The sequence below is a fragment of the Solanum dulcamara genome, chromosome 2, assembly GCF_947179165.1.
Source record: "Solanum dulcamara chromosome 2, daSolDulc1.2, whole genome shotgun sequence".
In the NCBI taxonomy this organism is placed as follows: Eukaryota; Viridiplantae; Streptophyta; class Magnoliopsida; order Solanales; family Solanaceae; genus Solanum; species Solanum dulcamara.
Window position 1 is genome coordinate 53,706,930 of NC_077238.1, and position 11,910 is coordinate 53,718,839.

At 37.1% G+C, this 11,910-nt stretch overlaps 1 protein-coding gene across 1 annotated transcript; it reads right to left on the minus strand.

Moving 5' to 3' along the window:
- Positions 1-1,615: 1,615 nt before the first annotated feature.
- LOC129880573 (histidine kinase 3) lies at positions 1,616-8,238 on the minus strand. Its single transcript, XM_055954660.1, has 11 exons — positions 7,926-8,238; positions 7,228-7,732; positions 6,594-6,878; positions 6,265-6,434; positions 5,856-6,068; positions 5,378-5,564; positions 5,242-5,293; positions 4,924-5,153; positions 4,741-4,839; positions 2,806-3,938; positions 1,616-2,590 (listed from the first exon to the last, which is right to left on the minus strand). The coding sequence occupies exons 2-11, from the start codon at positions 7,699-7,701 to the stop codon at positions 2,326-2,328; spliced, it is 3,108 nt and encodes a 1,035-aa protein (XP_055810635.1). The 5' UTR covers positions 7,702-7,732; positions 7,926-8,238; the 3' UTR covers positions 1,616-2,325.
- Positions 8,239-11,910: the final 3,672 nt, after the last annotated feature.

Sequence of the window (11,910 nt, forward strand, 5' to 3'; positions counted from 1 at the left end):
AAATACACTTACATACAGTAGATACTTCCTAAATTTCTTTATTTCTTATTCAATAAGATATATACTTTGACACCCATCTCGTTGTGTATCTTTAGAGGTGCATCGCTTCCTTCAATATTGTATTTCAGTTTAGTATATTTTATTCTTTCATCAATATCAAGTTGGTTTGTAATTTCATCAATCAGTTCATTATATGTCACATAGTTTTTTAACACAATTACTTCTATCATGTAATCAACATAGCAATTTTTTTTATTTCAAATACCAGAATGTCTGATCAGAACAATTATGCTTGTCATTGGTATAAAATCTTTAAAAATTATTTTAAAAAATGATAATTCAATCTTCTTTCGAAATTGCTACCTAAACAGAGTAATACAACCAAAAAGGTGTGCATATGTGTTAATGTCTAACCGAATTAATAAGTCATAAACTAAAATATAATAACCAATGTCAACATAAAAGATTGAAATTCAATACTTCAGATTAACACCGTCAACAAATTGATACAAATTTATCAAATGGATAAATACAATGCGATCACAATCACGTTTACAAAGAATCTACATAATCCAAATATGAATCAAAAATACTTTATGCCAGTGGATGAAGAACACTTGAGCAATTCTGTTGAATTTTCATCTTTTTGTATAGAATTTACGTTTTCGAGTTTGAAAGTTTTTTGAATTTTCAAAATAAACGATGCAACATTATCACTTTAGACTCCTGTTTCAAACTGACAGATTTTTAGGAGTAATTTAAGTTGTATTACTATATCTAAAAATATCATATAGCGCATTTTATAGAAATTAGTTAAATTGTATTTGTATTTTTTCCTATTTTACCGAGAAATATAATTGATACATCACATAGCAAACTGAAGTTGTAGCTATGAATTCTAAAAATTGAAAAATAGCTAAGTGGACCTAATAACGATTAAATATAAGTTATTTTTAAAAATTTCTCTAATTCTTTTTACTGCGTGTCCTTTTCTTTATTCAAGTTCAAGAGGAAGATACAGAATCCAACATCTATTGCGGGGGTGGGGGGGAAGTTGGAGAAGTTGGTAAATCAAACCCACGTTGGCCTAACTTGCATGTGCCAACAATGAAGCCTAAATTAGGCAGAAATTCACACAGCATTTTTAAAGATTAAAAAGTTAAATAAACACAAACAATAGCAGCAAAACGTCGACAGCAGGGTTCGAACCTGCGTAGGCGAAGCCCGGCAATTTCAAGTCTGTCTCCTTAACAACTCGGACATATCGACTTCAGTCATTCTAAAAACTGGGAAACCATTTATATTGGCTACCAACAAAGTGTTTTGGATCACAAAACCACTATTTCTATGTTTATTCATGGTGTAGAGATATATATTAAAAATAAATTGTTTTTTAGACAACGGTTAAACACCGTTGATTGTACAACCAAGGTGGCAGCAAATGGTAGTTAGTAAATCCCCGTCTTACCTAAAACGCGGTCTGTTGGACACTTGTGACCCATCTACATATGACAACAAACTCTAATTGCCAATAAGATACATTTCCTGTACAAGCTTATGGAGTAGTAATATATCTTACTGTATAAAATGGGTTAGAAATTGGCTCCACACTGAGTTCGTATAAACTATATACTCGTGTAACTTCCAGAGTATCAAATACTTGTACATCTGCAACATGTAAATGCTTACTATCAAAATGTCCATCAAACTTGTTCTTTGTACTATACACAAGCAAAAAAAAAGAAGAGCAATTCAGCTGTTTGCTGTCCCTATGTTTATGTCAACTATGACTGACTGAACTAAACCTTTTTTCACCTATTATGACTACTTCCCTATGTGCCTTGTAGGATTTGAGAATATACATGAAACATATTTCTGTTACAAACAATGTTTGTTGCTATATAAACTATAACCACTCTCTATGCTAACTTCAGGCAAAATCCATACTGAGAAGCCTAAAGCATCAAAAGGATTGAAAACTCTTTTAAGGTTTCTTTCTTGATGAGACAAGCACAAGTCCTCCTCCACTCCTCAAGCTTGGAAGATGCGAGATCAAACCCCCAACAAAGAATCCAAAAGTAATCCTTCAAGTTTATGTACATTCTGTGTGTAGTTTCAGAGATTCATTCCCTGAAAAAGAATGCACTGGAATCCAAGTGGTTGACATCAAGATTTTGAACAAGTATTCTAACCTACAAAAGTAATCATGCTTGGGACATAGAGCACTCGCAGTTCGAAAAAAGAAAATGCGAACGACCCCGAGGCACCATGAAGTCGATGGCATTTCTACTCGAGGTTATCATAAGAATTCACCAGGAATGCTCTTCAGGTATTCTGATTTGGTTTGATCTGGAAAAAGCGTGATACTTCTTGATAAAGCTGCTCAGCCTCAAATGGCTTCGAAACATAACCATCCATTCCACATTTCTGACACTGTTCATTTGTAGCTTGAATTACGTCAGCAGTCATGGCTAAAATGGGCACTTTCCAGCTTGAAATATTACCATACGCTTCAGAAGGAAGCTGTCCAAGTTGGATACGGCTATTGATATCAGATTCCATTTCGCGGATTATTTTTGTAGCTTGAAACCTGTCATTTAATTTATAGCGCAACTGTCAGCTTAAAAGCAACTTAATTTGTCAAACATAACACAGAGCTTTTCCATAATCTCAGATGCAGCCCAGAAGATGCGATGAAGGAATTGCTATGATGGGAGCAGAAGCTCATAGTTACGCAAAAATAAGCAAGGAAATATAAATTAGGTCCAACAGTGGTAGAAAATATAGGTTTCTTAAGAAACATACCCATCCATTTCTGGCATCTGAATATCCATGAAACAGGCATCAAATTGATGAGGTGGTTGTAAAAAAGTCAGTGATTTTTTTCCACTGTCTGTGCAGACAACATCAGCACCATACTTCTTCAGTGCAGCAGCAGCTACTCTAAGGTTCACGTTGTTGTCATCCACAATCAAAATTTTTCTCCCCTGAAGGAGCTTGGAAAGAGAGAGACCGGAGAGCTCTCCATTCGTACTATTTCCTTTGTTACCAACACCCATGGCTCGTTGGAGTGATGCAGCAAGCATACTTGCCCTTAGCGGCTTCATGATGACAAATGGAGTAGGAAAACCTTTGGCTGAGATGCCTGCTCGGCTAGAATTTATAGAATTAGCTAATATAAAAAGTGTGGGAGAAGTACTAGTGTTGATCTTTCTTAAGTTTTTGATAAAGAGACTTGACTTTCCCAAATCAGTATCCCACACCTCCTGTTCAATGAGGATCATATTTGTGACTCCATTTTCAGTTCTTACATAAGACAAACCATGATTCAAATCTAAGACCACTTCAGTATGGACTCCAAGTCGTTTCATGTGATACTGTGAGACCCTTGCACGGACAGTTCTTGGGTCAACAATTAAGGCTCTCATGCCATGGAAATCTGAAGAAACAGTGTTCGATTGATTGTTTATTTGCTGGCTCTTCTTCTCATTCCAATTATTGTGGCCATTGGTGAAAACAGCAGTAAAAGTAAAGGTAGATCCAATCTTTGGCAAACTTACAAATCCAATTTCACCTTTCATAAGCTGTACCAAACATTTGCTTATGCTAAGTCCAATACCAGTTCCCCCATGGATGCGAGCAATAGAAGGACCAACCTGCATGAAGGGGGTGAATATACGAGATTGAGCATCTAAAGGAATTCCAACACCAGTGTCTTCTACTGAAACCATTAGATTGATCTGGTCCAACGAGGAAGATGTGAGAGAAGATCCATCTTGATTGAAACCCATGAAACTTCTCCAGCTCTGTTGTTTATCGGCTACAGGCAATCCACTCAAAGTGCTCTTTAGCAATGATTCCATCTTGAACTCCTCAGCTGACTTGATCACTTCCTCGACAAGATGGACCGTCACAAATATATGACCTTTCTCAGTGAACTGCAAAAAGACATTATACTTTAGAGAGTGTGAAGTGATCATCCAACCCAAATCCTTAAGTGGGCATACCCACAACTAATCCCTTATATATGTAATTCTTGATTTTATATATCACCAAAACACTTTCTTGTCCTTATATATCAACGTGAGTCATTGTATATCTGTGACAACCTCCTTACTGTTACGGCTTACATACTTGATATGAGTCATTCCATATCTTCGACACTCCAGACTTTAATGCACATTTACACGTGTAAGAATAGGTTTACCAAAAGTTGATGCTGATACCTTGTCATAAAATCTAACCATTCAATCTAAAACCAATTAAATTGGGCACCCCAACACCTTTAAAGAATCCTTTAGATGCCTTTATATCCCGGATAAAACAATAACGATTACGCCCCAGTCCCAAGTGAGTTGGGGTCGGCAATGAATCATATCAAGTATGTATAGACTTTATCCTTGATGTAGTCTGTTATCTAGGTCTATATATATATAGACCTAGATAACAGACTTAACTAAATCTGGCGCAACTTTGATAAATAAGCAGAACAGACAAGCACATTATCAATTGCATTGATTACTTCCTCCCCCCCCCCCCCCCCTTCCACACACACACAACTCTCTCAGTTAATCCCCCTATGTAATGAAAGCAACCGATGGTTATTTAGTGATTTTACATATCCCTTTGAGAATTTACATAACACAAACATGCACAAACTCATATCAACTCCAGTTTAAACTCGGTTACAGGGTAGCGTTCTGCTTTCGCTACTATTAGCTAAAAGATAAGTGAACTTACTTTGATAGAGTTTCCCATCAAGTTTGTGATAATCTGACGAAACCGTCCAGGGTCACCAATGAGCACATCAGGAACCTTATCAGAGATGTAAACTGCCAACTGCTCTCCAAAGAAAAGGTTAGTTAGATTACACAATAGAAAAAAGAAGACAGTAATAAATGGAAAGTCTATGTTGTGGAGTACCTCAACTCCTTTTTCTTGAGATTTCCCTGAAAAGAGCGACAGAACCTCATCCAGAGTAGATCTCACATCAAAACAAACTGCCTCAAGCTCAAGCTTACCAGATTCAATCTTTGCTTGGTCCAAAACCTCATTTATGAGTGAAACTAAAGCTTTACCACTGGCCTGAGCAGTGCTGACATAATCTTGTTGTGTCACATCAAGATTGGTGTCCACAAGCATATGAAGCATGCCTGTGAAACAAGTGTATACATGTTTATCGTAATCACTCCAATATATACAAGAATAATGATGCAGAAAAATGAATTTTCTTAGACTCACCAAGAACGCCGTTCATGGGGGTCCTGATCTCATGGGAAACGGTAGCAAGAAACTACAAGTAGAGGTCAGCTTAGAACATATCTCATAACAAGTATTGGATAAAAGTATTTAGCGAACTATGAAAAGTAGTATATACCTGTGATTTTGCAACATCAGCAGCCTCGGCACGCTTTTTCAGCATCATCATCTCATGATAATCATCCTCAACTTTGGCTATTCTGTTGATTGTTGCATGAAATATTTGCCCTATAAGCAATGCAATTATGAGGATTCCTGTCGCAGTTGTGATGGCTAGCCAAGGCCATGGTGGTTTCTGTTTGAATCTGCAAAAACAAGTAGCAATCCCAGAGGATTCAATCTTAAATTCAATTCTCTGGAGACTTCTCTAATCTTTAGTGTCGATATCTAGTTAAGCGAATAGAAAAAGCCTAAAATGACAGGAATCATGACTATACACAGAAAGGTCAAAATAATCAATGACACCTCATTCAACTAAATAATAACAGCTTCCCAAATGCTTCCATCAAACAAATTAGCACAATCAGCAACATGGAAGCTAGGCTACAAGATGAAGTTGAAACAGAAAACATCCAGTGATGAAAGAACATAATCACCTGCAACGCATCTCATGCCTTCTAAATGGATCCCCAAAGTTGAGGGCACTGACATGCTCCACACCATCACTTGACACATTTGAACCATACATGCTAATAGAATGGGAGAAATTAGTCGTATCATAGACGTTCACAAGGATACTTTGTTTGCTCGCAAGCTGCTGAAGAAGCTTCTCTACAAGTGATTCAATGTCAAGGACTCCACCAAGATACCTGCTTGGAAAGTGGAGACGCGTCAAAATAGTTGCGTAATTTGCTAACATAATTTGGTCTTGAGAAGTCGGTTGAACAAGTTTGTTATCCTTTATCTTTCTCTTGCAGTTTTGAGATTCTTTTCCCACTATGAAGGGGCAACATATTCCAAAAGTTGGGTACACAGTGAATGATTGCATAAAATCAGATGGCATACCCGTCAGTTGCTTGGATCCTTTCATTTGGAGTTGCATTAGAAGGAAGATCAGTTTTGTAAACCACAAATGTCTTTATCACCCCAAGGCGATTTGTTTTTAGTAGCTTGAAGGGAGCCGTGAGGACACCCTTTCCTGATTCCCTCGCACGTAAAACATTCTCGCGATCTTCCTGTTAGGCACGATCATTTGTAAGGGTCTTGCTCTGTACTTCCCTTTGTATGTATGCCAGTGTGTGTGTGTAGCAGAAAGTAAAATGACTAAAAATCTAGTCTAGCTATTTAATAATGTACATTCAATAAACACTTGGGAAGATAAACAAAGAAGTTACCTTTCCGGAGAGCATATCAACAGAAATTACATGTGCAATTGTATCCTGTGCAAAAATAACAGGGGCATATTCTGCCTGAACTGGAGATGGCTCCAGGCCATCTCTATCATACTCATTGTCTTTGTGAACTGGAGTTTGTTCAAGTGTATCCATTCTCTTAATACTCCAACCGTGTCGCTTCTCAAACTCTTTTCTTTCTGAGTGGAGCACTCTTACGGCATATGCCACTCCACTTGTAAGAGGCCGCTCAAAAGCTGTTCTTTCTGTATAGCTTGCAAAAGTACTCTGCGCCGACAGTGTTTTTCGGTATTTTAGTGGATTAAATAGAAAGATTAGTAAGTTGGTTCTATAGGCTAAATGTAAACTAAGAATACCTAGAAGAATCACTTTTATTTTGTTAAAAAAAAACCAGATGTATGGAGTTCAACATAAATAAAAAAAAGGTTCATGACAAAACACAAAAAATTATGGTTTTAGAGATCATTATTCAAGGGGATATGGATGGGATGTCAAACTTTGGAAATTCAAGTTTAAATCCAGGGTTTAAAGGAAGTAAAACTAGTATAGTTCGACTCTGAATTGTAAAGATGAGTAATTTTGACCTGATCAATAGCAGAAGGGTTCCTGGCATTACCTGATCAATAGCAGAAGGGTTCCTGGCATGGTGGAAAGTTGAGATGAGAATAGACATGGCCTGCACATGGTTCATACTAACATTAAACTGATCTTGTAACATCCTAGCCCTCTCATCACACATACTTGTAAGTGTTTCTTTTCTCTTTTCAAAAGCTTTAGAGTTCATGTACCACAAGACTGAAAAAGAAACAATAATCCAAAATAATAGCCAAGCTATCAAAAGCTTCCTCCACCATTTGTTTCCCACTTTCCTGTTTCCAACATACTGAGGGTAAGAATGGTAAATCTTAGCAGTGAGCTCCCACAATTTCTTTACTATGTGCTCCCCATCACCAAGCAAAGTCTTGCTAGTCATTACTTCACCATTCATGGAAAAAATCAGAGACACAAACCAGCAACATAGAGTCAAAAGTAGGTTCCCCAATTTTACGCCAAACCCAATTACATGGAACAAACTCATCCAACTACGCATCAAACGCAAACCCTTTTGCAGTCTACTGAACCTAACATCACCAAAGGTTTAAACTTTAGTTAAGAAGATGTGATGAGGAATAAAGAGGGTGAAAAGTGAGAATTTGATGCTATCTTCCTTCAAATTAGGGGAATGCCAGAATTCACGAAGAAGATAAGAAACAGCAAAAAGCCAAGGAAAGAATCAAGGGATCCCATCCCCAAGATTCCAATTTTGATTATTACCCAGTTAAGCTCAAAACAAAGAAACAATGGGCCAAATCAAGATTCTCCAACCAGGACAAAGCAAAAACACAACCCCAGACAAAGAATCTTGGATGTGTCCTTAATATGAAAATTACACGCTAGTTTTTCTTCTTGAATCCTCTCTTTCAACTAGCACAACTTTTGGATAGCCAGTCAATAATTAAGAGTTTTGGTTCATATAAACACTAGTATAACTCATAAAGAATCTGTAAAAGCAAAGATGAAAGGAATATGGTGGTGGTAGAAAATGTCTGCTGCCACGGTCTGTTATCTCTCTATCCAATTTCTGTCTACATCCAATTAATAAACGAAAAAAAATATTATTAAATGAACATATTCCCCTATAATAAAATAATAAAGGGCAGAAAAGTATACTTCCACTCCGCACGAAAATGACTTTTTATTTTTTTAACTTCCTTTTCTTTTTCTTTCTTTTTCATAGTTCCACTTAGCTTTGTGTTCACATCGCCTTATCTATCCACAGAAGACAAGTCCTATGGTTACACGCCAAGTTGTTAAACTCTATTCCTTGTACGTTTATAAAATGTTAATGGGCAATATTACCCTTGCATGTTGAGCAATATATCATGCATGACATCTGATAGGAAGAGGGCAATAGAACAACAAATTTTCTTTCAAGGGGAATTAATTACAATTTGCTGTCTTGTATGGTTATGGAAATTGTAGCACTAACAGATGATATGATTATGGAAATTATAGCACTAACAGATGATAAATGTAATCCCAATATAGAAACGAATTTTTACATGTAGTTATTTACCATTTTCAACTACTTACTAGCTAATCATTATTTCATCAATGTATTGGAGAAAGTTATCATGTACATGTAGCAGCATAGAACAAAGAAACATCTGGCCTTCAAGTGCTCATAGACCGCGAGCTTCTATTGCTTTTTATTGGCATGAACTAAATATGGTCCCGCTGTGAATTTACGTGTTGACTTTGTAAAACTTTAATAAGATGGTTCATTAGAGATGCAGTGTACTCAGTTTTTCTGTTTTTTCTTTATATGTGCCTCCAAAAGTTGACTGGCCTATAGCTAATGTAACGCCCCATACTATTTTAACCTAGATCAAACCCGAAGAACTATGAGAAAGAGGTGAAGTGATCACTGTCCAGTGGCCATGAGGGACCTACGATCCGTAGGAATACCTACGAGTCTTAAGTGGCCATTCGTAGGTCACCACTGGACCAGTAGCGAAGTCAGAAATTTTATTAAGGGTGTCTAAGATTTAATGTATACGTATGATAAATAATTTTTGACATATATACTTTTTACAATTTTCTAATATACATAGTTTAATTTTTTGAGAAAGGGTGTCTGACTGGCCACCCTAAGCTATATGGCTACACCACTGGACTTAGTAAACTCCTAAGTCTTGACCCATTCTCAAGCTCAACTTTACGACCCGTAAGAATCCTTATAATCCGTAGTGTGAGGCTCTGGAAGTTGAAAAGTCAAAAATTTGAGTTAAAGAAGGAAAATAATGAAAACTAGAGATTGAAACTCGCCAAAAGGCCTTGGCAACATGCCAAGCCATTTTGGAGACTCGTCGATGGGTGAAAATCTTGCCAAAAGTGTCACAATCCAAGCCTAGAAACTAGATGTGACACGACGGACGAGACACCCGGAGGTACCTCACCCAAGTCTCTTAGAATTTATTAAGCATTTCATTGATAATGATAAACAAATTGAGCGAAAACATAAGGGATATAGGGACTAAGGGGCTTCACATTAATAAGAGTCGAAGACAACATAACATCCTTTTCTATGTCCAACAATACCTTCTACATTAAAACTTGGTAGGGGCTAAGATATGTCCCTAGCTCACCCTCAAGATTAAGTCAAAATACCAAACTTAATTTAAGTGTCTAAACATAACATAAGCTAGTTAAGATAGGAGTGTCGTTCTCGAAACATGGAAAGTCACCAAAGTAGTAGCCTTCAACGCTCAACCTACCACGAAGAGGAGAGTGTGGAGCGATGTCAGTCCCTACATGATAATATCATGTAGGCAAAAGCATGCGCTAGTAATTTGAATGTATTAAGTATGTGAGTGTGATATGAAATGAAGAACATAAGAGAGAGACATGTATAGGCAATATGCATAAGTGGATGCATGCATGAGAAATCATCATATGAATCCTTAAAACATTCATTTGTAGGGAAACGACCTTAACCGATATTTAGGATCATGCGAGCTATTACATGGAATCCAACATAACCCCCTACGTTCGCACGGGGAGACTACTTATCGGGTAGAACTTCGTCAACTTTACATTCATTCTTTAACTTTTACTTTAAGGGCTAATTGTGGATCCACTGGCCTAAAATAGCTGATAAGGGCCCTTATGATGACACATAGTTAATGCAACATGAGACTTTACTTAAGGACTCCTTCGATCGAGCTCCCATCTACATGCTACATTCGGTGCTAGGTCAAGTCCCACGGAATAACATTTAAACATCAATAAATCATAATAACACAAACATTGTATAACTTTAGACGTCAAATCATCATCGGTAGAATAGCTCATTAAAACATTTTATTTGATTCAAATATGTGAGAATTGTCCTTTCACATTGAATCCTTTCTTTGGCTAAAAGCCCTTTCATCATCATTCAATAATTTCACAAGACTCCCTTAAACATAGGCATTTGCTTCATAAACTTTTATTTGGAGTCAAAACTTTCAATTCAACTTCATCTTAACATAAGAAGAATAGGTGGGTTCATTTCGTATAACTTTCAAATACATTCAATGTATGAGAGTGATGGAAATACATCATATGAAACATCTTAAAACAATCCACCATATACACTTTAAAACTACCTTTCAAGCCCTCATATAAGAACCCTAGCAAAATTGTTCATTTCATGAAATGTAGAATTAATATATATCAATTTAAGTAAATAAACTTCAAATGTACCATAATATATGCATTTGAAATCATAATGTAAAAACCCATAAGATTTCATCATTTAGAATGAAAATACTAGGTTGAGAAAACATTTGGGCTCCATGGGTAGAAGGACCCATGGATGAAAACTCACATACTTTGCTTGAATTCACTAGGAATTGAAGAACCTTGAAGAAATTGGAAATCCTAGCTTGAATTTGGAGAGAAACCTTGAGGGACCTTATGAGTTCTTGCCTTGAAAGTTTTGAGAGAATGAATTGAATAGGAGGGGGTTCTTGAAGAGAAGAGTGTCTACAGACTTTGACCTTGGCCATAAAAGTGTCTAGGTTCATTGAACTAAACTTTGAAAAAGACATAATTGCCCTTCATTAAATCTGGAAAATTGGCCCTACGGGACCCTTCTACGGGTCATCGTCTTAACGACGAGTCGTGCAGATGACCCATCTTACAGCCTAAAACATAGTCTCTGAAGTTTAGCAACGACTCTTGTATACGACCCGTCCTCAAGAAAATAACCTGTTCCTTGGGCTCGTCCTGCAGGTCCCCAAAACCTGCAAAATTCAAGTCTCTGAAGTTTATGAATTACCATTGTATATGAACCGTCCTCTTAGGAATGGTCCTTTCTCAAGGTTCATTCTACAGGTCTGAAAATCTGCAAAATTCAAGTCTCAGAAGTTAGCTTACGAGGGGTTTCTACGACCCGTCTTCTCGAGAATGACTCATCCTGGAAGGTCGTAGAACCTCTCCTGAGGGGAACTCTGTTTTTTTCTCAAAGGTTCACTCTACAACCCAACCCTATGAGCTGTAAAAGGCCCTATAAGCCATAGAGGGACGTTCACATGGATGGGTTTGAAATCTTGAGACTTTTCTCCTTGGTCTCAACTTTCCGACTTACGGGGTCTTACAAAAAGAAAAAAATGGCTTAGGATCAAGGAAGGGTGGCGAGGAACAGGCAGATTGGTGACATGCCGAAGGAGGTCAGCGAGCAGTGCCTTCTCATAGAATTTATCAGAAAAGTTAG

Excerpts from the sequence above, each read along its gene's own strand:
- LOC129880573 (XM_055954660.1), bottom strand. The coding sequence starts at position 7,701 with ATGCGTAGTTGGATGAGTTTGTTCCATGTAATTGGGTTTGGCGTAAAA. Across the intron at positions 6,435-6,593 it reads TTGATATGCTCTCCGGAAAG|GAAGATCGCGAGAATGTTTT; the intron begins GTAACTTCTTTG and ends CGTGCCTAACAG. Across the intron at positions 3,939-4,740 it reads TGATGGGAAACTCTATCAAA|TTCACTGAGAAAGGTCATAT; the intron begins GTAAGTTCACTT and ends GTCTTTTTGCAG.